The sequence below is a fragment of the Sceloporus undulatus genome, chromosome 3 (assembly GCF_019175285.1).
Source record: "Sceloporus undulatus isolate JIND9_A2432 ecotype Alabama chromosome 3, SceUnd_v1.1, whole genome shotgun sequence".
Taxonomy (NCBI): domain Eukaryota; kingdom Metazoa; phylum Chordata; class Lepidosauria; order Squamata; family Phrynosomatidae; genus Sceloporus; species Sceloporus undulatus.
The window spans coordinates 254,261,397-254,287,930 of NC_056524.1; the positions used below are offsets into that span (position 1 = coordinate 254,261,397).

The following is a 26,534-nucleotide window of genomic DNA, read 5'->3' on the forward strand; positions in this document are numbered from 1 at the left end:
CATTTCAGGTTTTAGACAAGAGCTGTTCAAGGTGAAGAGCCTGCTTGCAGAGGAAGGGTTCAGCATTTGGATAGCTATTTCAAAACAGCTGCAGCTGCTACTGGTAAGATGGCTACCAAACAGTTGGAGGGGCTTTGATACTTTCCATCTGAGAATGATTCTTTGCTGCTCCTCCCCTCTTCCCTATTGTACTGCATCCAGTTGACAGTGATGTAGTGAAGCCAAGGCTTCACAGAGTCAAAGCACTAGGATTTTGGAAGTATCAGGAATGGTTGCATCTCTGTAGATGCAAACTACAAGAAAAGAGATTCCATCTAAACATTAGGAAGACCTTCCTAACAGTAAGAGCTGTTCGACAGTGGAACACACTTCCTCGTAGTGTGGTGGAGTATCCTTCTTTGGAGGTATTTAAACAGAGGCTGGATGACCATTTGTCAGGGGTGCTTTGATTGTGTGTTCCTGCATGGCAGGGAGTTGGACTGGATGACCTGTGAGGTCTCTTCTAGCTCTATGATTCTATGATTCCCTCACCAAATCTCCCTGTTTCCTTTGAACCTTGCTGTAGTACCCACTTAACAGTAAGTAGAGAAGATGCTTTCCTAACAGCTATATGTTTTTGTGAGCTATCTCTGTTGCAATGCAAGTATTTTGGTGTGACTTGGTCTTGAAGGAGGAATTAAGTCCCACTAGCTTAGCAAAAAACAGCTTTTGCTGAAGCTGAGATGACTAAAAACTGTGTTGATATAGATCAATACAGGTGCCTGCATTTGGTAGTTTTCCTTGGGACCACTCCTTGGCTGTGGTGACTGTCAAGATGAGGAACTGTACTTCAAAATTTACTACTAGACCACAGCAGGTAAGTCTGGAGAAGCTACCTATCAAAGTCCTTAGTCACTTTTTGCAGTTATATTAGTTTGCAATGTCCAGCTCCATATCAAATGTCAAAGCGAACATTTCGTTCATTATCCCAATTGAATTGTTCCAGTTGTTTTTGTTGAACTCTAGAAAGGACCCAGCCTTGCAGTCCCAGCTCTGTCAACAGAGGCAACTTTGGCAAGGCAGCCAACAGTTGGCTAAACCATTCCTCACAATCACAGTGCAATGATGGTCGAAGGCTGATATCCAGTTCAGAAAGCAGATCAAGTGCAACTAAGGCTTGGCAGAAGGTTGTCCATCCTTGGTCCGAAATGAGGTGGTTATAGCTCAGGTCCAGCTTCTGTAGTTGATCCAGGTGCCCAGCTTCAATAACTGCAGCTGAAAGAAACCACTTGCAGGTGAGATGGTAATGCCAATTTTCAAATTCCAAGGTGCATGCTATTTGGTAGTAACTGGAGGCTTCTATGTCAGTGGGATTGTAAATCTACTCTGGGTTTCAAAGTCAAATTTAAAATAGCTATCTCCAGTGCTGAACTGTATCTCTTATAAAGATTGAGCACTATGAATGCCTCCTTCAACATTAGAACACCTACCCATAATAAATTCATTACCCTATGGACATAGGAGCCATTAGCTATATGTTGCACGTGTTTTGGATCAGGATGAAAACAAGATCTAAAAACTAGAAATATGGAGAAAAATGGAAATGTTATTTGCATGTGTGTATTTACATATGTTTTTACTAACCAAAGCCAGTGATATCCTCATCCACCAGGCTGCAGCTGCTCAGTCTTAAGACTTGCATCTTAGCTCCAAGGTTTAGCGCTTCCAAAATCAGCTTTAGTTTCCCGCCAACGCATTTATTCCAAGAAAGGTCTAATATCATCAGTTCAGGAAGGTGAAGGGCAGCCTCAGCTGAAAAGATTAGCGACAGCATCTTGTGCTTATTGAAAGAAATAGGCATGGTCCAGATATACACACAGACCCCTATGCATCCAACTGCATCTCCTCTAAATATATCAAAGTCTACTTTATCCTATTCTGCCTTACAAAAGTCTGTCTATCTAACTCAGTTCCTAACTTTCTGATTTCCAACACTGGACAGTTATACATATTATGTAGCCATTCATAACTACACAGTTATAGCACTGTTATTCCACTTTAACTGCCATGGTTCCATCCTGTGCAATTCTGGAATTTGCAGTTTAAGGATAGGGCATTTAGAATTCCCAGCTAGAGAGCTCTAGTACCACACTAAACTACAAACCTCAGAGTTCCCCAGGATACAGCCACAGCAGTGAAAGTGCAATTATAATGTTGTAATTGTATAGTGCAGGAGGGCCCACAATCCACCCAATGGTAACCACTGTCAGCTTTCCTTGAAATGAGATATACAAGTCAGCCTCATGCATGTTTACCAGGAATTGGCCTATTGTATTCTCAGTGGGACTCCTCCAGAGCACAGTATGCTAAAATCTCTTTAACTTGAATGTACAGCACACAAAAATAATTAATGGTTGCTTCATTATATGTATTAAAGATTCCCTTTCATGTCTTGGTTCACTGACAACTGTATAACTTTCATATACAGGCACAGAAACCTAATTTAATATATATTTCGCCTTTGATTTGTGATTTTTATGTAAAGTGTCCATAAGGTGGTGGTGAAGAAATATCATCCACACCAACTGCTTCCATAAAGAATATTGCTTTGTGCAGCAGTTTGCCAGAGAGACCAGGGAATTTTCTCTGTGTCACACACAATACCCTCCAACATTTCACAAATGAAAACTGAGATACATGTAACCAAGCAACATCAGAGTGTGATCAAAATGTATTAATGAGGAAGAACAGACAAACTGAGTGAGGCTGCAGCAGTTTGGTTTTGCCTGAACCTACAGGGAAGGGCAAGATTTTGCCTCCTCCTCTCCTCTCCCCTTTGGTGAGTTAAGTGCAAGCTACTTCTGCACTTTAAATTCTGTTTGCGACACTGAAATTTTGAAAATGAAAGTATGTATTAATAAATACGTTTTCATGAAAGAAAACAAATCATACACATGTGTGTACACAAACATGCACACACACACACACACACAGACTTGCACTACAAAGTTAAGTAATCAAAGCCTAAAACACCTGGAAGGCCAGAGTTTGGGAATCACTGATCTAGAAAAATATAGGAGCATATAACAACATGATGCTGCTCAAGAACATAATTACAGGAATTGAATCGTAGAATCATAGAATCATAGAGTTGGGAGAGACCACAAGGGCCATCCAGTCCAACCCCCTGCCATGCAGGAACTCTCAGTCAAATCATCCCCAACAGATGGCCATCCAGCCTCTGCTTAAAAACCTCCAAGGAGGGAGACTCCACCACTCTCCAAAGGAGTGTGTTCCACAAGTATTTACAAAATACTAAACATGAATAAGCATTATCTTCCACATTGCATTTTGCTTCCCAACATTCCATTAAAAAGACTGCATCCATTCAAGTACTTTGAATTTTGTGGTCTTCCATCTATGACTGCCTCACGTAGCTTTCAGAATGCAATTTCAGAAAGCAATTTCAACTGATTTCCACCTGGGGGCAGCTGTGTGTATGCTGGCTCTCCCTATGTACCACCAGGGATATAATGTTGAGGATGTTATATGCACATGGGTTAACACTGTCACAGATAAACTTCGTTCACACACAGAAAGTTCCATTGAATTAAGTGAAGCCTATGAGTGGTCAATGTCTGTTGTGCTAGATTATTGTAGATTATTTGGGTGCTAACTTGGTGTCTGTTTTTGTAGTATCTGTTCTGTTGGGAAGATCATATAGACCCAATGTAGGAACTTGGGGATTCAACAGACTGCCCCTTTCCTATTCGGATTGGAGCCGTGGCAACCTCATGCCATGGCCCTGATCCAGCCTTTCGAGGTGCCATAGCTGCAGCAGCACAGCTATATGGCGCCCCTTCGGTGCTGCATCATGTGAACACAGTGCTGGAGGCGCACCATGATGCTATGTGCCATCTGGAATGGTGCACGGCATCAGGGCGCCTGGGGGAGGGGTGGAGTCAGACATGCGCCATCAAGACGCCCTGACTCTGCCCCCAGGCCAGCCTTTCAGGCCAGTCTGAACAGGGCCTAACTTCTAAGAATGAAAGAGCTTATCGCTCAGCATTTTAAACCAGCTCCAGCCTCCTGGGCTGGAGCCGGCACGCTGGAGGCGGGCACACTATATCATCGCCAAACCACCAGCCACCATTAGCCTGGGTCTCAGCCGTGCTTTGCCAGCACTTTTTAGAAGACAGCTTGGATCCGGGCTGATGGTGGCCAGCGGGTCAGCGGCAATTTAGTGTGCAATAATCCCTGCCTCCATCCCACAGAGCCAGTTTAAAATGCTGAGCAATAAGCCCCGAAGTGTGTGTTTAAGAGGTGGAGAGAGAAAGAGAGAGAATGTCAAACCATCCAACATTTCACAGATGAAAACTGGAATATGAGCAGCCAGACAACAGCAGAGTGTGGTCAAGAAAGCAAAAGTTGTCAATGAAGAAGAATATGGAAGCTAGGAAAGAGGCTGTGCCATTTGCATTTTGTCTGTCTCCCCAGTTCCCCTCCCCACTCCTGAGCCAATTGATTGCAAACAACTTTTGTACTTTGAACTCAGTTTACAGCAATAGAAATAAGCTGAGAACAAAGAGGGAAAATGGGGGTAAGAGAAACTGGGACATTTTAAAAGCAGCTGAGAAAGTGGACCACCAGAGGATTAACTGGGACAGTTCGAAGGTACAGGATTATGTAAAATCATAGCATCATAGAATTGCAAGAGACTTCAAGGGCTATCTATTTCAATCCCCTTTCAGTATAGGAACTGACAGCTAAATAAATATCTTAAATAAAAGGTGACAATTTCTTATGACAGTCTTCCCCAATTTGGAATCTTCCAGGTAAATTGGAAGACAGGTCCCATAGTCCCTAGAAAACATGCTGGTAGAGATGATGAAGTTTGCACACCAGCACAGGTGTTCAGATTGGGAAAGACTGGTATAAGAGAACGTGAAATTTATAAGACTGCTTTATAAGAACACAAAATGGATTTTTAAAAAGTGCTATTATAGTAAACAGCTAAACAAAGCATTTTAAAAAATTGCCAAGGGTAAGGTGTTGGGGGCAGGTTCCTGATTTTTATTAAGGTGATCAGGTTTAATATTTTTCCTTCAGCCACTGGAGATGGGGAAGGGGTGTTAAAGCCATGCAGAAGAAGGGACACGACAAATTATTAATTAAAAAATAATATTGTCTTATGTGCCTTTTACATAATATACAGCTTGGTTCTTGGTCTATTGTAGGTTTTGAAAGCACGATTAGATTCTTTTTTGTATTTTGATAAAGAGAATTTAATAATTAATCTTTTTATAATAAAGAAGGGAAACACACTGGGGAGGGGAAGCACTAGAAGAGTTAAAATTAATATTTTAATGCAAATATTGTGCCCTCTCTAGCATAAGCTCTTTAATGAAAGAATGGTATTAATATTCTTGAAACCAATGTAAGTTTTTAAATCTTCAAACCAATGTGATCTAGTCCCATTTCCACACATTCTAGAGTAAAATACTGATAGAGTCGATAACACTGGGCCCCTAATGAAAACAGATGGTGTTCTAATGCACTTCTGTCCTGATGATAAATGTTCTTTGGATTGTTATTCCAAGCTTCTTCTAACATTCAGGCTGATTATATGTACTGGCTTTGCAGACTGGGGAAACAGAGACCTGGATAACTAAAGCCAAACCAAAGTAAAAGTTTAAGAAAAAGAGTCTTACCTAAAGATGTAAATGAATCATGCTGTAAAGAACAATTGCTGAGGAGCACAGATGTCAGTCTGGGTAAAAATCGGAGCCTGCTAAGTAGCTGATCAGAAGAGATGCCAACACTTTTATTTGATGATAGATTCAGCTCTTGAAGACTTGACAAAAGAGGAATTATCTGGGCTATAAAAATACCAATACAGATAGTACAGAGGCTTTGTAATAATAATAAAAAAATGGAATGGATGCCACCACCCCCCCCCCAAGAGTAGGCAACTATTTTTGAATATTTTTCTTTTGTCCAGTTTTCTTTCTCGCTCTTTCCTGGGTGCACAAAAAATCTAAATTATTTGATCTCTGAATAATGGAAGAAGAATTAAATTTTGTAAAAATACATGATGTCACCCAAATTAAAGAAGGCTTCACTGATTAATGGTGATAATTATAGCAGGTCAACCAATCTGGAGCCCTGGTGGCGCAGTGGTTAAATACCTGTACTGCAGCCACTCATTCAAAACCATAAGGTTGCGAGTTTATGACCAGCAAAAAGGGCTCAAGCTTGACTCAGTATTGCATCCTTCTGAGGTCGCTAAAATGAGTACCCAGATTATTGGGGGGAAATTAGCTCACAGTTGTAAATCACTTAGACACTGCTTAGGGGGTATGAAGCGGTATATAAATGAAGTTTATTAATTGTTTAAATCTATGTAAGTTTGCATATGTACAAATTTACTGGTATGTTTGATACAAAAACCATACTTTTTTTAAAAAAATTCTAAATTGCAGCAGCATTATAGTGCAATTGTTCCAGTTTAACTGCCATGGGAGCTTATTGCACTAGAAAAGAAACTGGAAGTTCAGCTGGATAGTAGCACTTTTCTATGTGCATCACCACGTGACATTGTAGTTCTTCAGTATTTTTTCCTGTGGGAGACAGTTCTAAAAGTGAGTCTTTTGTTGAACTGATTTTCCCAGCTACAAAAAACGACTTGTTTTTACAACCATTTCCCATGGGAAAAGAACGTAAGAACTATAATGTCATGAGGTAAGGCACATAAAAAGGTGTTACTATCCAGCTGAATCTCCACTGTCTTTTCTCATACAATAAGCTCCCTAATTCCATCCTATTGAATCCTGAGATTGGCAGTTTAGGAAGGAGTCTTTAGAATCCTCAGTCAGAGCCCTTCAGTATTCCACTAAACTATAAATCCCAGGATTCAACAGGATGGAATTCAACAGTCTGAATGGGCCTCCTACCTCCAGTTGTAAGTTTTTGCAATGATACTGCTGCCCTTTTCTTGTATACTGTAATCACAATCATAAATTTATTTGTAAGATGTCAAAGGAACAAAGGATTCATTCTCACTTTTATGTGAAAGGTCAGATTAGACAATTTGTTGCTTCTTTCTAATAAATGAGCCTGCAATTCATTATAAAGGTTGTTCCTTATCTTTCTTACTTAAAACAGCCATGTCCTCTTCTGTAATACAGCACTGATGAAGGTCCAGAACTTCAAGATTACTTAGGCTAGCCAAATGAGCCACTAAGTTTTGGAAACCTCCTCCAATCTCTTTGTTGCAAGACACATCTAATTTTCTTAATTCTAATAAATGCTGCAAAGAAGTCCCTGAAATTGAACAAGCACAAATAATAGTCAATAACTGAAATATCATCCTGGTATTTATTTGTAAAAATTTATTTAATATAAAATTAATAAAGTTTGTTATGGGTGATCCGAGAATGACCATGCTACAGACACCCCAGATCCATGGCAGGCTTGAATTCCTGCACATCAGAGCTAGCAAAAAAGAGGTTGCAGAGAACCCACCTTGATGAAATCATTGGAGGAAGTTTCCAGCAGATCCTATTATGTTTGGAGAGGGTGAAGGGATCATGGCCAAAGTATAGGACTGGAAGCACATGGCTGGACAACGGGCTGGGGAGCCGGTGCGCCGGTGCGCTAATCCCTTTTGTTTGAGGTATCCGCACCAATCAGCCATTGCATTCAATCCAGTTTCAGACCCAACCTTTCCTCTTCTGGGAAATCATCTAAAGTGATTTAATCCATTCTACTTTGGGTTTCTCCCCCCCCCCCAGCTATTTTCAAGGTATATATACAGGTAGCAACCAACCCTTCCTTGGTCTCGGTCAAGTAGCAGGCAGGCACTCTGTTGGTTTATTAAGCTAAGCCCCTCAATATGCTGGCTAAACTCCTGTTCCATTGCAGTGATTCAGCCTTTTCATACCGGACTTCCCATCAATTGGACTCAAGATCTACATAAGGCAGGTATTACCCTTAGCAAAGTCTCACCTCTATTCACCCTCCCACCTTTGATTCCTTTAGTTCTTGTGCGCTGGCATGGATTGTGTGAGAGTGTGTGCATTGCTTATTCCCCTCAATAAACGATAATTCTTATTTGAACCCCTGCCTCTGGAACTCCTCTGTGATCCTGACTCTGTATAGCTGGGCTGATCCTTAGACTAAAGTTTCTCTGGTCATACTATATCTCTCCATTGAGCTAAGTATGAATTTCTCCTAAAATACATTGGTTGAGGGTGTGCTTCCCAGCATTTTGGGTAACACTTCCTTTCCCCACTGTGTTTGACAGATTGTATTAATTTTACAGATTTCATTTGAAAAGAGAGCTGAGGTAGCATACAGATCATGTAATTCTTCCTTCACTTTTCTGTCACAATTCACTAAGTGATCTAAGGCTGCATCTACACTGCTGGATTAATGCAGTTTGACACCATTTTAACTGCCATGGAGCAATACTATGGAAACCTGGGATTTGATATATAACTTTTTCCAGCAATGGATCCATGTCAGAGAGCTCTGGTGCCACAACGAACTAAAAATCCTAGGATTCCATAAGATGGATCCATGACTGATTATAATGACTAAAAAAATTCTGCTTCCAGATCAGCCCATGTACTTACCTAACCACTGGAGTCCATTATGTTTTAATCCACACATGTTTAAATTTAGTACTTTCAGGCTTGAGACATATTTTAGTTCCTGGGCAATACTCTTCAGACTACATCCTATCCTTTTATTAATTGACAGATCCAGTTCTTCAAGATTGTGGACCTTGTTTAGGAGCTGAGCTGAAAAGAATGCAGGACATGAACTGGCAACAACACACCACAACAGCTGAGTATTTAGGTAGGTACAAGCAAGCGTCATGCAATTATTATTATTATTTTAAAATATGTTTATCATTAGGTCATAGGAGATTCAGACCTAAACAAAATATAGTCCTAGATTTTGGACAACAAATTCCCTTGCACTTGAGCATCCATGGATTTTGTTATCCATGGAAGGGGGGTCCTGGAATCAAACCCCAGTAGATAGCAAGGACTCACTGTATTTGTTCAAAGCCATGGAGAGTTGTCTAAGGACTGGAAATGGTACCCAGAGTCCCCTATTTGAAAACTAAGGCCAGATGTTCAAACATCTGGGATGCAGAGGAGCACCCCTTCAGCAGACCTGAAACCTCTGGCTGATATATAGAGAAAGAGGTGCTCCTATGAACTACTTTGTTGAAACTACCTGAGTTACCAGCTTTGTAATTTTGAACTACTTTATCAAATCGCCTGAGGTTTGAGGCCTGCTGAAGGGGTCCTCCTCTGTGTGCCATCAGACAGGACAATATACTGTGGGGATGTGTGGAAAGGGTCCATCTCTGCAGTGGCATCCAAGTTGTAGAATACCCACATCTTAGAGATCCAATTGGCATAATAATAATAATAATTTTTATTTATATCCCGCCTTTCCAATTGCATGATCAAGGCATTGACAACGTTGTTGTTACTGCAGCAGCAGCAGCAATAATAATAATAATAAGAAGAAAAATTTTATTTGTATTTCCCGCCTCTCCTTGTGGATAGAGGCGGGATTACAACAGAAAATAAAATCAACAATAAAATACAAGATATGGTATTATCTAAAAATACAGTCGATAGAACAAACAACAAAACTACTACCAATCACTAAAATGACCAAATCGTTGTCTGTTTTCCATGCTATCAAAGTCAGAAGTTTATATAGTGCCATAAGTTTACGTGCTGCTTTACATAGTTTATATGTAATAGTTTATATAGTGCCATAAGTTTACATGGTGCTTTACATAGCACTAAGTAAAAGCATGGTTTTGCTAAAGCCTTTGGGAGCTAACTGGATTTATATAAATTTATTTATTGCACATCTATTCCACTTTTCTTCCAAAATGGTATCCAAAGTGGCTTGGCTTAAAATCCTCACACGCTTGTTTTAAACCCATTTAAAACTATTTTGATATGCCTTTAGCCTTTTAAAAACATTTGTTTACATAAATTTAAGTTGGTCATTGATTTTATTCTATGCCATCCTGAGACCTTTAGAAGAAGGTGAGGTATAAATGGTTTTTTAAATATTTTAAATAAAATATGGGCAGTCACACAATGAACTATGTTTTGAGCCCACACCAATAAACCAATAATTTTTTCATGCATTGACTCAAACTCTTTAGCTTGAAAATATTCAAGTGACACTGGCTCCAAAACATGATTTTATACTAAATGGAATTTAATTTGATGTCTGCACTAGGTAACAAGATGCTTAAACTTAGTACTGATTTATGTCATGCACTCTTACCTAATGATTCACCATCTTCAGGAGTTAGACTGCAATCTGTCACCTTCAGTGTTTTTAGTGCACAACCTTTGGGAATATTTTGGGTTAGAAGGGAAAAACTCCCACCCACATTGGTATTCCATGATAAATCCAGTATTTCAAGATGAGGAATTACTTGAAGTCCTTCTCCTGTAAACAAACAAACAAACAAAACAAGCAGATAGCTGGAACACACTTTGAAGCATTATGTTTTTGGACATCAATTCATAGAATCTCCCAGAATCTGTGGGATTCTTGGATCTGTAGTCCAAGAAGTTATTTTTCCAAGCTCTAGCCTGGAATAAGTTGCAACATCTTACATATTGATTTGAATATACAAGAAAAACAAAGTTGATGCTTCTGTTTTCCACAGTTTATATTCTTGTTTCAGAAAATGCAGAAATACAATATATCCTTCATGTGCTCAGATTCTCAGACCCCAGGTCACCAGTTATACTCTGATTATAGCAAGTTCTTCCCTACTTATAGATAACATTCTTCCCTCTATGGCCATGGTTCAGGAACAAATCTATTGTGTACTGAAGTGAAGAGTACCACCGACACACAAGAAGGAAGTAGCAGCAGGTATAGGGCAAACACAAGATATTTAGAATGGCTAAAAATATGTTGGAGTATGACTCTGCAGACTAGGGTACAAATCCTTCAAAGGCACACAACATCAGCATCAACAAATACAGAATCCTCAGCCACAGAACTCTAATGCCTCGCCAAAACTGGCATGAACAGAAACGCATCACAATGCAACATTTTCACTATAATTAACTTGTCTGTCTGCTGGTCTTTCTGTCAATCTATTCATGCACACTCAAGAGGAAAAAGGGAAGAGAGCTCAGAAGTTATATCCCCCCCCCTTCAGTTTTTTAGGTCAGGTGTAGGGAAGCTTTAGACGCCCCCAAAGATATTGTGGAGTTTAAATGGTGATTAACCCATGAAAATTGTGCAATTGACATTAAAACATGATTTAAATGAGATTGACACAAGCACCATTATCCCATGAATAACCAGGGAATAATCAGGCAATAAGCAGCAAAAAGTCATTCGGGAAAATCCCGTCAATGATTTACTGCTGTTTCTTGCCCAGTTGTTCATGGGATAATGGCACTTTAATCATGTTTCATCTCTATGTCATGTGAAAACCATTAGCGCAATTGCAGGATTATCACGAGGTATTCACGGGATAATAGCACTCTGAACATGATGTCATGTCAAAACCATTAGCGCAATTGTGGGATTATCATGGGTTAATTACCGTTTATACTTGCAATTGTCCCCTGTGTGATAAACTGTTATGATTTCCATAAATCCTCAGTATTGGCTGTACTGACTGGGACGTTGGAATTTGAAGACCCAAATATGTGGAGAACTAATAGTCCCCTAGCAGAGAAGTAGCTGTCTCAGCTGTTTGCCCTTGCAAACAAATAAACATAGTTTAATAATTTTAAAACATGTTTTCTTTCCTCTTTATAAGCCTTTCCAGGAGGTCATGATGATAATACAGCACCATCTATTTAACTGTATTCAGGTTCTTTATTTTTCACCTATTCAAACCAGCCCATTTCAATTGACATCCACAGTCTGAGGTTTTGTCCAAAATGGATCTGCAGAACTAGATTTCTCAAATACAGATTAGAAGTCTGGGAGGAGCTGGAAACAATCATTTTCTTAAAAAGAACATCCTCCAGAAAGTGTCAGCTAGGATGGCCACTTCCCAACCTAGCAGAAAGATTCCAGGAGTTTCAGTCTAAAAATGCAGCTTTTCTCAATATGGATATGGTAGAATTCACCAACATTACTTAACAAAACAACCCATTCTTGTACCCTCTTTGAATAACATATTAGATGCTACCTAAGAAGGAAATGTCTTTGGCTGTGAGCATACAGTTGCTGAGTCGGAGGACTTGTAGTCTCTGCAGATGTTTGAACTGCAGGGTAAGAGGCCCTAATATTCCTCCTATGAAATCATTCCAGGAAAGATCAATCTCCTCCAGGTCTGGTAGCAGAGGCATTATGGCAACTAGAAGAGGGGAAAAGAACAGAACAACAGATAAAATATAGCTGATAAGGTATGAGCAAGGTGTGGACATGCACATTTCATTTTCAATTTTTTCAGGTATACAAAAATGAGAGAATATTATCTTCTAATAAACTCTTTATAATTCAGCACCTGTATCTGTGAAGTGAGGGTTATGGTATTTTAATGACAAGCTGGCTCCAGCAGAATCCACTCAGTGAATGGATATGAGGAGTTGGATGATAACAGAAAGGCTGGCAAAGAAGATAACAACTAAGGCTTTTAAAACATTATGAAGAAATTAGGGGATGATTTTTAAAACTGTTAAAGATGCTAAAACCCTAATTATTCCCAGATCTTGCTGATGCTGGCTGAGAGATTATGAGAGCTGTAGTTTAGAAATGTAACTTTTCCAAGTGCTAGTCATTCCTTATCACAATGGCTGCATTGGCATAAAACAATAATAGCAGGACAGGAACAAGTCTGTACAAATCTCATGCTTATGCATTCTCTTAACTTTTCTGGTATAATCAAGAAGAGCCTGGAAGACAGCTGCTTCTGTTTTGATTAATCAAATTATACTATATCTTAATTCTAAATTATGGTTAAGCTTAACTACAGTTTACAGAAACAAGCCAGCATCATAAGCCACAGCTTGAAGTTAGCTTATTTTAATACCCATACTTAAGACTAACCACAGTTTGTCCATGGTTAAACATAACATTGGATGGTGGTTAGAAACAAAATCTGGGGTGAGGGGAGGAAAAAACAAAAAAGTTGTGTAGTAGCTTTTTGATCCAGACAGGGGCGCAGTTGGCATATCAGCTGTAGTAGATGTAGTTGTGTACATCTGATGTACATTTAGACTGCAGTCCACAAGAAAATATGTCACTTAAAAATGCCCCAACACTTAGGGGCCATTTAGACTACCTTTTACCCTGGATCAGGAACCGAATTATCCACGTGAAGTTCATATTCACCCCAAAACTTTCACAATCGAATCAGAGGCATGTACAACCGTTTCGGGGCAAATGCCCCTTAGCGCGGGTCTTTTCAACTCAGAGAAAAAGCCATCTTTTTGGGGGGAAAATGGGTTTGGCGAATATGAACTTGCCCCTGATCATGATGGGGTCAATTTCTGGGGAGGGGTTTAGGTCAGAGGGAGGGCAAAGGGCGAGCATTCCCTCCTCTTCATCGGAGGAGGAGGAGGAGAAGGAAGGAGCCAAAGGGTCCCAAGAAAAGAAGGAGGAGGAGGAGGAGGAAGGAGCTGGGGGGAAGCAGGGGGCCATGGAGGGCAATCGAGAGCAGGACCAGGAGGAGAAGGAAGGAGCCAACGGGTGCCAGGAGAATCGGGGATGGAGAAGGACCAGGAGGAGGAGGGGGATGAAGAGCTGGGGGAGAGAAGGGGCCGATGGAGGGCAATCAGGGTAACAGAGCAGGAGGAGTTTCAGAGCAGGTCAGAGGGAGGGCACCGAACGGAGCAAGCCTCTGCTCTCCCACCAGGAAGCTTTCTCTCTTTTAAAAAAATTTTAAATTATTTTTTGCAGACTATGTACATGATTTTAGCTTCAGGTAGATATATAGATAGATAGAATGTTGCTGGCTGCCTGTTTCCCTTTTCCTCTCCTTTCCGCCTCCAGCAGCAAGGCACTTTGCAAAAGACATTTGCAAAAGCCTTTTTTTCCTATGCGAATGCTACAATGCGAATGTTACAAATGTTGCTTTTTCCAATATGGCAAATTGATACAGAATGCTTTTGCTACTGCCTGTAAGGAATTCAGGGGTAGCTGAGGGAAAGCAATAGATGCATGGCATTTCTGGCATTCCTAGGTGAGGGATTTATTATTATTATTATTATTATTATTATTATTATTATTATTATTATGAGGCGTTCTGGGGTGGCAAGGAGAGAGGATGCAAGATGCAGAGATAAATAATAATAATAAAAAAACCTTTTATTTTTATACCGCTTTTCCTACAGATCAAAGCGGTTCACAGTCATTAAAACTCATGTCATAGTACAATATATCATACAAATCCAAAAATACAATCAAAGTTTAAAAACATATATAACAGCAATTGGGCATCAGATAACAAGCTATTTCAATAGGGACTAATTTCTCTACAGTGAGTCGGGAGGGTATGCTACCCTGAAGAGATAAGTTTTCAATGCCTTCTTAAAGGTTTCCAATGTCGAACTGAGTCGAATCTCTTCCGGGAGCGCGTTCCAATGGGTTGGAGCTATTGCTGAATAAGCTCTTTGATACGTTGCTGCCAATCTTACCTTTGGCCATTCAAGAACATATTTCCCCATTGTTCTGAGGGTGCGGGGTGGATTATGTAGGGAGAAGCGCTCCCTCAAGTAGCTCAGGCCCAAGCCATGTAGGTCTTTATAGGTAATGACCAACACTTTGTATTGTGCCTGGAAGCTAATTGGCAGCCAGTGTAAAGATTTTAGTACAGGTGTTATATGGTCAGTTCTAGACGTTCCCGCGACCAATCTGGCTGCAGCATTTTGAACCAGTTGAAGCTTCCGGACTTGGTACAAAGGTAGCCCCATGTAGAGTGCATTACAGAAATCCAAGCGAGAGGTTACCAGTGCATGTACTAATGTTTCAAAGTCCTTTTGATCCAGACAGGGGCGCACTTGGCATATCAGCTGAAGCTGGTACCAAGCACTCCTGGCCATCACATCCACTTGAGATGATAACTGTAGAGATGAGTCCAGGAGTACTCCCAAACTGCGCACATTGTCCTTTAAGGGGAGTATAACCCCATCCAGGACTGGGTGGCAAATTTCCCTGTCTGGATTTAGGGCACCTATCACGAGTACCTCTGTTTTCTCTGGATTCAGCTTGAGTTTGTTTTCCCTCATCCAGCCCATTACTGACTCCAATCAGGCATCCAGAGGAAAGATGCCCTCCTTAGTCACTGAATCAGCCGGAGACATGGAGAGATAGATCAGGGTGTCATCAGCATACTGATAACACCATGCACCATGTCTCCGGATGATCTCTCCCAGTGGCTTCATGTAAATGTTAAATAGCATGGGGGACAAAATGGCGCCCTGAGGGACACCAGATGTCAGCTCTCTTTTACAAGAGCAACTGTCCCCCAACTTCACCATCTGGAACCTTTCTGAGAGGTAGGATCGGAACCACTGGAGCGCAGTGCCCCCGAAACCTAATTCTAAATGGCATTAGATTGCATTTTGGGGCAAATGGGGCCAAGGGAAGATCCATGACCTGCAGTGACCCAAATCCCCACAACACAAACACACACAGAGGAGGTTTTTAGGTTTGACAAAATGTGTGCATACTGGGCGCCTGTTTGTTTGTTTGTTTGTTTTTAAAGGAGGGGAAGAAGTGGGAAATCACCATCCGGTTGGCCAACTGCTGTAAGAAACGTCACCTTTACCAAAGTGGAAGAGAATTTGATTGACAGCAAAGGAGGATTTTTTAAAACCGGTTACCGCAAATGTGAACTTTCCTCTAGGAGCTGCAATGGTGTCCAGGGGTAAATAACCCCGATTAAGGTATTTTGTAGTCAGCACTTGCTTCCGGAGAGATTCGGGGGGAGAAGGCCTGATTCTGCCCAGTTCCATCCAGGGCAAATAGCTCAGTCTGAATGGGCCTTTAGTTTTTCTCAAAAGAGAAAACAGAAACTTGCATGTTCTTTCCTTACAATATAGGCAGGTCAGCCTTCTTATTAGACAGAATGAGACATGTGTCCTAGGTCTCTTTCACACTACACCTTTATAACACTTTGATACTACTTTAATTATCATGGATGCATCTTATGGAGGCACTAGAGCTCTCTAGCAGATAATTCTAGATAACTCATGGAACTACAAACTCCAGGGTTCCATAGGATGGAGCCATGGCAGTTAAAGCGCTGTCAAAGTACTATAACTGTGTAGTGTGAAAGACTCTCCTTAGGCCACAGACTTCATCTATCATGAAAGTCCAGGAAACTGTTGCTTGCTGACTTTAGTATTATTATATTGTTGTGACCAGGATGGAAAGAGGTAGATTTGCCTTGGATAGATTTATCTAAACTTGGTATTTTGGCTAAATTTGGTACTATACCCCTTGATTTGAATGGAACATGGAGGGCACCATTATTTGTTTTACATCTCGTAGCCAAATGCCTTGGGCCAGTCCAGGATGAAGGCAGTACTGGCCACATTATTTAATTTATGTTGTGGTAAGTCCTCTTAACTGCATCTAAGTTCATGAAGCTGCATTGCTTCACATGCTCCTATTATTATTCTTGATGGTGCTGTTTAAATGATAAGAGAAAGAGCTCTTAAGAAACATCTTGAAGTGAGGGAAAGACTTGTCTTGATTAGAGGTCCTAATTGATCCAGACACAGAGAGCTACAGATATCGAGGTAAGGAGACAGAACTGGCAGCAGAAGCTAAAGAACTGTGAAAGCACCAGTGTTTACAGTACCAGTGTTCATGAAGTTGACTTTATGAGGTCCATTTTGTTGTATCGTTGCAATGGAATTCTTATTTTAATAAAACATATAATAATAAAAATTCTAGGAAGACATCACCAGGAAACAGCTAGATGAGCACTCAGCATTGCACAATGTATACTTACTCAGTTCTGTTATGTCTGTTGCACCTAGTGCACAATTACTTAAATCCAAAATCTTGTTGGAAGGCTGTTTGCCCAATTTGTTCAGGAACTGCTTAATTCTCCAATGATACAACATTGATTCTTCTTTAGAAACAGGAGGTGGGATGTTATCTGTAGAACCAAAACACTGAGGATGGAGTGACTGGATGGTTTTTATTTTTCACAGTGTTTTCTGAACCTCTTCTGGTCCGAAGGGTAGGATAAAGTCTAATGATATATTTCAATTGAACATTAGAAAGAACTTCTTGACATTAAGTGCGGTTCTTCAGTGAAACCAATTGCCTAGAGAGGTGGCAGGATCTCCTTCTCTTCATCAAAAAGAGGTTGGACAGCTATCTGTTGGGGATGATTTAGCTAGAGATCCTGCACTGAGCAGGGAGTTGGACTCAATGGCCCATGAGGTCCCTTCTAACTATGATTCTCTGACTATGACTCTATGATTTTAGAACATTTTTGGAGTAGTGGAGATGATCTGAAAAATATCTTTACTACAGACAGTACTAATGGGATATTTTCCTCTCCCTGGGAAACTCTGAAATGCTGGTTTTATGTGTTTGCAGTAAAAGCCAACTCTGATGGTCATTGTTGGCTGGCATCCATAGCAACATCAGTGCTCACACGTTTTTGTGTTTTTCAACTGTGTACATCAGCAACTTTGAAAGGGGTGCAGGAAGAAAATTGACATGTTGGGGAGAGGCAATGTTCAACCTACTCACAAATGTAAAATTAGGACAATATGGTGGGTGAAGCAACAGTGATCAATCTTTTACTATGACACTTATATTCCCCTGAAACTAATTACAGGAGACTATGCTTCCAGGCTAGATATGTTTAGGGTTGCCAGATCTCAGGGAGTGGCCTTCTTTTTCTGGTGCCTGGACCAAAAAGGAGGAATTGTGGGGTGAGAGCAATTTTCCTCATTTGCTTCACATTTGACTTGCATACTCTGTGCAAGTGCAGTTGATGCCTGTCATATCATGCTTAATGACATCATCAAGGGTGGCTCTTTGTCACATAACTTCCCCTGTGACATCAGAAGGAATTATCCCTGGATATCAGGTTTTTGATGCTAAAGTCTCACCCTGTGAAAGCCCAAACCTGTCAATCCTAAAAATATCTCCTATTTTTAAATCTATCACTTTACAAAGCTTACCTGCTGCAGAGAAAACTTGTGCCTCACTTTGAGTTTCTGCTCCAGAATTATTTGTTTTGGGGGTTCCGTTTCCTTTTCTGCTTTCATCTTTGGATTTCCCATGATCGGAGGCCTGGTGAAAGATTTTGCTCCTCAATGGATGTTGAGATTTCCCCTTCTCAGCAGCAGATTTCTTCTTCTTGATCTGATTTATAAATAAGCTGAATGGGGATCTCTGAAACAGGCCATCTTCACAATTTCCAGGAGTTTCTACAAATGTTTTTTTTCCAAAGATAGTCAGAGTCAGAGACTATATTTTGAACTGCATTTGCTCATGAATCTGGTTTGTCACCAATAATCATGTAAATTTTGTCACAAAGATCTTGAAAATGAAATAAGAGGAGATAGTACAAAATTTCTTCTGATTCCTGCCAAACAATAAAGTTTTAAATGTTTATCTCCTCCTTAACCTCCTCTTTATTATTCTATGCCTTAAAGTCATTTCTGACTTATGGTGATCCACAGGCAACCCATTTTCTTGGAAAGATTTGTTCAGAGGTGGGGGTTGCCTTGCTGTCCTCAGGATGAAAGAATATGACTTGCCCAATGTCACCCAGTGGATTTCCATGACTTGGCAAGAATTGAAACCCTGGCCTCCAGAGACATAGTACAATACCACTACACCACACTGGCTTTCTTAACCATGTCTCTGCAGGATGGAAAGTAGGGCTTGTTGAAAATGTGCCTGCATACACATGCATATAATATACCCAGAGCTTGGAAAAATTCTTTTTATCTACTGGCCATGCTGTCTGCAAGTAATGGGAATTAAGGTCCACAAAAATAACATTTCCAAGCTACACCTTTAAACCCCTGCACACTGGCCTTTTAGAACTTAACCCAAATGGTTGTGCCTCAAGCCAACTTGCTAAAAAGATTTTAAACATTTAGGGTAGAAAGCTTTCTGAATTAATCTGATCAGCTTGTTTTAGTATTATATGACCTTGGTGTATTGTATGAAATCTGCTGGATCAGATCACAGGTCTATCAATTATAATATCCTGTTTCTTTCATTAGCCTGCCAGATGTTTTTGGGAAGACTCCAAACAGTGATAACCCTGATTACATTCAGAGGAAAAAGGCAAAGCTAAACAAGGCAGTTTCTGGTTTTAATCCATAATACTCAATAAGAGTTAGAGTTTACATATCTCTTAAAACAGGTGGGGAATATATGGCTCTCCATATGTTGTTAGTCTGCAACTCCCATCAGCTCTAGTTTGCTTAACTAATGATAGGAATAATGACAGTTGAAGTCTGACATCTCATGCCTGTATCAGAGACGCTAACACACACAGACACAGAAATATAATTATGATTATATGCTGGTGCTGGTGTTATAACCCACATTAAATCAGTCTTAGATCAGGCTGTGACCCACTAGTGGGTCTCCCAGTCCCCCCATTGATGATCAGTGGCTACACAGCAACTGTACTGTTCAGCTGTCCTTGTCTCTCCAAATCACACAAAAAAGGCGAAGTATACCTAATTTGTACTCAATGAAAATTGACCAACAAAAGTTAGGCTAAAAAGCTACTGTACAGTATATCAATATACGAATGTATAGTTCTTTTTACATAGCTATAAAAGATTCAGAATAATCTACAAACAAATAAATGTATCACCAAGAACAGAAACCACACTTTTTCAGACAGCCAGTTAAGATGGAATTCTTGGAAGGAGGAAAATAAATCGAGGGCTACAATACTATTTTAGTCCTTCACTTGTACATCCATTCATTCATTGTGAAGCCAGACACATTTGGATAAACTGTCTTCACAAGTGGCAGATGTATCTCTTCATATTATCCAGTGTCTTCTTCAGCCAAGAAACAACCATAAAAGAATACGTTTATGCATAATAAATAAATCCCCATTAGGAAAAATGCTAGTGTTGATTTATTGTGCATAAGCTTATTCTTTTATAGTTGTTTCATGGGTGAAGGAGACACTGGATAACTTGAAGATATACATCTGTCACTGGCAAAGATGTACTGTCTCCACAAAACCATCTCAATAATTATTTCCTTTGGAGAAAATTGTTTCTGTCTGAGTGATTTTATATTACAGGAGTATAGATTACATTTCAGAGGATGGCAAAATCACCTCTGATTGAGTATTCCTTGCCTATGAAATTCATGGGTCACCATAAGTTGACAGGTGGCTTGAAGGCACATACATACACACACAGCTACAAAGAGAGAGCCAGTATGGTATAGTGGTTTGAGTGATGGGTTAAGACACTAAGAGATGATGGTTCAAATCCCCTTTGGCCATGGAAACCTACTTGGTGACCTGGGGCAACTCTCAGCTTCAGAAGAAGGCAAGGGCAAGCCCCCTCTGGATAAATACTGCCAAGAAAAACTTGTGATATGTTCACTCTGAGGACATTGCTCCCCACATAAAAAAAATAAACCCCTTAGAAATTTTTAATCAGTCCCCATATTTCTAGCATTGCTGTGTTTTAAAACTTCACTTGATAATTTAGAAATAGAGTTTTGGCATCTAAAGAAAACAGAATGCAAACACAGCAAATATGAGTTTTAGGTGTAAATGATTTTCAGTGTTTCACTTTCCACAATGCTAAAATTTTGGTAGTGAAAGAAAATGTCATTTGAGGGTAGAATTCTAATGTCTTATGGAGCCCTCACTCCACACACACTCATAACTACACTCTGGTCATTACACACATGTACTGTTGGATTAATTTAATTTTTGAATTCTTATTGAGTTTTTTTAGTCTTTTCATTTGTTTTAAATTAGCCCAGGAACATGCTGAGGATGCTGGATACTTTGTCCGAGACCCCTGTTTTCCCTGGAAATCCTATAGTTTCCTTGTGAAGAAACAGCAGATAACTAAAACAATTTTGCTTTCTGAGAAAAGGATGAAAAGTGCCCACAAAATGCAAGCAATGTTCTCAAAAAGTTGATTTCAAGCTGGGTTTTATACAAAAAGCAAAAATGTACCAGCCACAAGTGAGCCAAACAAATAGATATCAACCCAAATGATTTCAAGCTAGGCAGCTGAATGCTATATAAGAAATGATTCTTCTTCACAACCAAAATTACCATAGGTTTAAGCAAGCAACAGCAGCTGGCCATGAGGGAAAAGAAACAGCCATTAACTGATGCTGCTCAAGTCTTTTGTATTAATAACACAAACACTTCTCTGAAATCCAGTGTTTTTCCAAGTATAAAGAAATAACTGAATAAAACAAAACTGGTAGAGAGTGATGTATTATTTCACTGACTCTGGAAGTCATACTTCTTGGGTTATACTGCAAAACACAGGCATGCTGTGATATCCTCAGCATCTGCGGACCGAGGGAATCATAGCTCTTTGCTTCATTACAGAACCAGTCCTGTAGATAAGAGCAACTCTTAAACTGTTTTATGTTCGTAGCACAGATTTGCTCTAAATAGCCCATATTTCCGAACCACCAACTTTGCACCAGAGTGCAGAAGTATTTTCAATAGCTGATTTGAAATCAGGAATGCTGCGTCCACACTGCCGAAATAATCCAATTTGATACCACTCAATGCTCAATGCTACGGAATTCTGGGAATTGTAGTTTTGGGAGGCATTTAGCCTTCTTTGTCAAAGAGCAACAATTCCTAGGATTCCGTAGCACTGAGCCATGGCAGTTAAAGTGATGTCAAGCTGGATTATTTTTGCAGTGTGGATGCAGTCTGTTTGTCTCTGAAGCTCATCAAGTCTGAAGAAAAGAAGCTTTTACAGGAGCAATTTCCTAAAAGTATTTCACTTCCATTTTAGAAACTGTTTTATCCTAGCCCTCTTACTGTGATGATCCAACATATACGGAGGGAAGCACACCTTTTCTGTCGTGGATGATGACAAGTCTGAAGAGAAGAAGGCCTTTTATGCACAGATCCTTCTTACATGAGCAAGACCCTGATTTTTTTAAGGGTTTCTGATCATATAAAGAACATCCATATGTACACAAGTCTCTTCAGACGCATCACATTTCACATGAAAAAAGTGACAACAGAGAGGAGGCAGAACTGATGCACACCTCTCCTCACACGTGAGATTCATACAGTAAGTAACGTCATGTATTTCACATGGAAAAAGTACATATCTTTTTATCATGCATAAATAAGCAGCCAGAAAGTCATGCTTTCTGAAGTATATACAGATAGCAAAATAATCACAGACACCACAGATGGTACTATATGATAATTGCCAAAACAGAAGTGAGATCTCTATAGGAAATTTGTCTTATCATGAAATAACCCAAAATGTTCAATTTACTATGAAGCAACCCAGATATAGTACTAACCAGTATAGGAAAACCTGGCTTTGTGATGTTATGCTGTATACATTAATATAATATTTATACTAGTATTGGGTATTTTGTTCTCTTGGTTTTGCCCACTTTTGAGCATTGATTCTTGAGTTTTGGCATGCAAAATTCTAAATATTCTACATATTGAAATAACAGAAACATTGCCACAGATTTTAAAAGATAAAATAACCTACCGTCAGTATTCATTTTTTGTTATAAAACAGCAGAGTTTTATTTTTCCAAGTATTTTCATGATCCGTAAAAGAAACAAACTTCAGTGTTGGACATTTCTTAGGTTTGCTTGAGTTGGCTTTATTTCATCTCGGATAATGTTTGCTGCTAAGCCAGCATTCCCATGCAAAATATGCCTCTTGGAGCAATGATGTAGGTTTTGTCCTCTTCTGAAGTACCGTTCAGGGTTTAAAAGGGTTTACACACCAGAAAATATGTTGATCCTGAGAAAGGGGTTGTCATAACTTTTTCTTCAATTAGTCTCTACAGTTCATCAATTTTACCAAAGGCTACGCAAACAGTTTTGTTCAACTTCTTCCTTGGACATTACATCTACTGTAAATAGCCTGATCATGTTTCTGTCTGTCTTCACTTCTTTTTTTTCTGGTCACAATTCCAAAACAAAAGAGGAAATAGCTGTGTCGACTTTGATACCAGAACCTCCTACATTTGATGGATTGCAGGGAGCTGGTTTGCTCTGGGAGGGCTGAGTCAATTTATAGCTCACATTACAAGGCTAAAAGAATAAAATGTTCATTGTGTCCTCAGATGTTTCCCTCCTTCTGTTTATGTATGAAAGGGTAAAGTGGTTGGAGTTTTCAGAAAGCTGAGAAATCAAATACTTGTGTGGGAATTATTTTATGAAGCAGCAGCACAGCGTAATATTCCCTTTCTCCCTTCAAACTATTGCTAAGCTGTTGTGATTTTTTTGAAACTTACTGCAGAGTTTATTCAGGACAAGGTAAATCTTTTACGAAGTATGCCTCGTAATTAAATTTGTCAAAATCACTGAGCAAAGACTCACATGAACTATGTGAACATTCACTGTTGCATTCTACTGCTGGGAGACAGAATGCCATACAGCCAAGAAACACCACATCAAATTATTAGAGAGAGTTTTAGAACTGAGCAAAAAAGCCATGAAGGACTGATGTCAGAGTGAGTGCACAGCACACTAGTTAAAGTACAGGTAATGCTGGGTAAACACATCATTCTGCAAATATAAAAAGGGTGTGAACACAAAGCACAAGAAAAACTTATCTCTGGCAATGTACATAGGTATGGAATAGCAACAGACCTGATAACACACAAGAGACATGCTATGTTTGGTTTGCAAACCCCCAGAATGGGCTCAGTTTCTCATAAGCCACCAGAGTAGCTAATTGAACTACAAATAGAGCAGGTTACATTGTACTTATTTTCAATCCTGCACACAGTTCTCGTGCCTAGGATACATGAAAGGTACTTCCAGATGGAGGGTTCTTGCTAGCTGCAACGAAAATGCACTGTGCATTTCACAACATCTCCTTTTCCTAAACATTAGACTGAGTTACTTCATTAAAAACATATCATAGTACTAGAACTATGATAATTTTCCCTCCAGGGCTGGAGTTTCCATTAGGCAAATTAGGCAAGTGCCTAGGGTGCAGACCTCAGAGGGCCACAGTTTTATACAAATTAAGGCCCGAGACAGACGGGCAAGAGGCGGTGTTCCGGCACCGATTGTGGGGTTCTGGAGTGTGCAGCAACTGCATGCTCCAGAACCCTTGTTCGTGCCAGCAGCGCCATGACTACATGGCCCCACCCACACGGGGCGCATATCCATGATGCAAGTGCGGCACAGCGGCCGCACGTCGTGGCACTGCGCTTGTGTCAAAGATGCACCACAGTGCACCAATGGTGCACTTGTGATGTCTGCCGTGTGGACTGAAAGGGCTGGTACACACTGGCGGGGAAACGCCACCCCTCTTTGCTGTGAAGTATTGCCTCAGCAACCAAACCATGGGACAACGCTGCGCCACAAACTGGAAGGGGTGCCGCCATGATGCCACTTCCTGCCAGTGACATCTGGTTGCTGTACGGTGGCGGTTGGCAGCGCTCCTTTGGTGCTGCATCATATGGAAGCGGCACAAGAGGAGTGCCATGATGCCACATGCCGTGTGGAGTGGCACACAGTGTCAGGGCACGTGTCATGTGGGCGCAACAACCAACTCCGCCCCCATACTGGCCTTTCAGGCTGGTTTGTAAAGGGCATCAGACTCTAAAAGGTTCACTATCACTGCCCTATAGTATTTGAATATTTATGGGCTGTACCTTCCAGTACTGTTTTCTAAAGCTTTCAGAATTTCAATCTAATTTTACTTTTATAATTTTTTATGCTGCGTTTATTTGCACAGCTTATCTTTTTCATTGTATCTTTTTAGGTTTTAATATTTACATGAGCCTCTTTTTTCCTTTTTTTTCTTTAAAAATTGCATATACACCTTTGGCAGGAGTTACGTCTGTTTTATTGTATTGTTTGTACAGTACCATGTAGATTTGTGGGACTTTTATAAATAAATAAGCAGATTCCCTGAATAAGGCAGTGCAACTGCACAATAAAATGCCAACTTTGGAACAATCCAAAGGCTTCTGTTTATCTAATTAGCATCATTTTGTTTGAATTTACCATGGGAATTAGGACTGACCAATGTTACCAGCAGACACTGGATTCCTCCCAGAGCCTCTCCAGAGCAGTTCCTGCTACAGAGAGGAGGAGGAGAGAGGTAGCTGGGCAGCCATTGTAAGTGGTGACTGTTTAATTTTTTTTTTAAACTCTAGGAAGAGTGTGCTTGTAGTCACATCTTCAGTGAGTCACATCTGTGAGTCACTAGGGGGTGGAGCTAGCAGACAAGCTCTATATTACTCCTCCCAGAGCCGCATGCCTAACGGCGCACAAAATTTTAATTCTATTTTTATTTTATTTCATTTTTTTTTTCGTCCAAGGAAATCTACAGCTGAGGCAGACTTGATTGAGCTCACTGCCACAAATTGTTGAAACATCAGGAGCTTTAACGTTGGTGTTTTCTGGAGGATTCTTTTTTTCAGGAGGAAGCCCACAGTCCTGTTCCAGTAATTTCCTAAGACTTTTCAGTATAGACACTGACGGAACCATGGCAGTCACCTGCAACACTTGTGGGATGTTTGTCTTCTTGCCTACAGAAGTGGAGAACTTCAAATGCCCCAAGTGCAAGTTGGTAGCTCTCTTGGAAGAGAAAGTGCAGCAGTTGGAGTCCAGAGTAGCTACACTTCAGCATATTAGGGAGCAGGAGGATTTCCTGGACACAACAGAACTAACAATCCTGGACGAATACCACACAGAGGAAGATGCTGGAGCTGAGGAAGTCACTTCACATACACAAGAAGCAATCAGCTGGATGAATGTCGCACAGAGAAGTAGGCCAAGAAGGGATTGTTTGGGGAGCTTGCAGCTAGAGAATCGATTAGAAGCTCTTTCCTTTATCAAGGAGGATGAAGAAGAGCAGCATGGACAGACTTCAGGGACAGAGCAGGGGAGCCTGAGAGTCCCACCCAAGGGAACAGCCGCTGCTAAACCTCATAGGAGGCGTGTGGTCGTAGTGGGGGACTCCTTGCTGAGGGGTACAGAAGCAGTGATTTATAGGCCTGACAAGATGTCTCGAGAGGTGTGTTGTCTTCTAGGGGCAAAGATCCGTGATGTGACAGAGAGGCTGACAAGACTGGTCAAGCCTACTGACCAATACTCCTTCCTTTTGGTCCACGTGGGAACCAATGATACTGCAAGACACAGCCTGCAGAACATCAAAAGGGATTACGAGGCGCTTGACAGGAAGCTGAAAGAATGGATGCACAGGTTGTCATCTCATCTCTTCTGCCAGTTGAAGGGCAAGGTCCAGGAAGGGAGAGGAAAATAGCGGATGTGAACAACTGGCTTCGCAGATGGTGCCGCCGAGAAGGATTTGGATTCTTCGATCATGGGCTGCGGTTCCACGAGGAGGGAC

At 40.5% G+C, this 26,534-nt stretch overlaps 1 protein-coding gene across 1 annotated transcript; it reads right to left on the reverse strand.

Annotated features, from left to right (window-relative positions):
- Nucleotides 1-476: 476 nt before the first annotated feature.
- On the reverse strand, nt 477-23,100 carry LRRC31 (leucine rich repeat containing 31). Its single transcript, XM_042458542.1, has 9 exons — nt 22,698-23,100; nt 18,162-18,410; nt 12,197-12,364; nt 10,312-10,479; nt 8,616-8,783; nt 7,135-7,302; nt 5,691-5,858; nt 1,624-1,791; nt 477-1,254 (listed from the first exon to the last, which is right to left on the reverse strand). Exons 1-9 carry the CDS (start codon nt 22,708-22,710, stop codon nt 935-937), a joined length of 1,590 nt encoding a protein of 529 aa, XP_042314476.1. The 5' UTR covers nt 22,711-23,100; the 3' UTR covers nt 477-934.
- Between the last annotated feature and the right edge of the window lie 3,434 nt (nt 23,101-26,534).

Bases quoted from the DNA above. Each gene is read 5' to 3' on its own strand.
- LRRC31 (XM_042458542.1), bottom strand. The intron at 7,303-8,615 runs GTAAGTACATGG...GTTCAATTTCAG, and splicing joins TAATGGACTCCAGTGGTTAG to GGACTTCTTTGCAGCATTTA. The intron at 5,859-7,134 runs GTAAGAAAGATA...GTATTTTTATAG, and splicing joins AGAGGACATGGCTGTTTTAA to CCCAGATAATTCCTCTTTTG.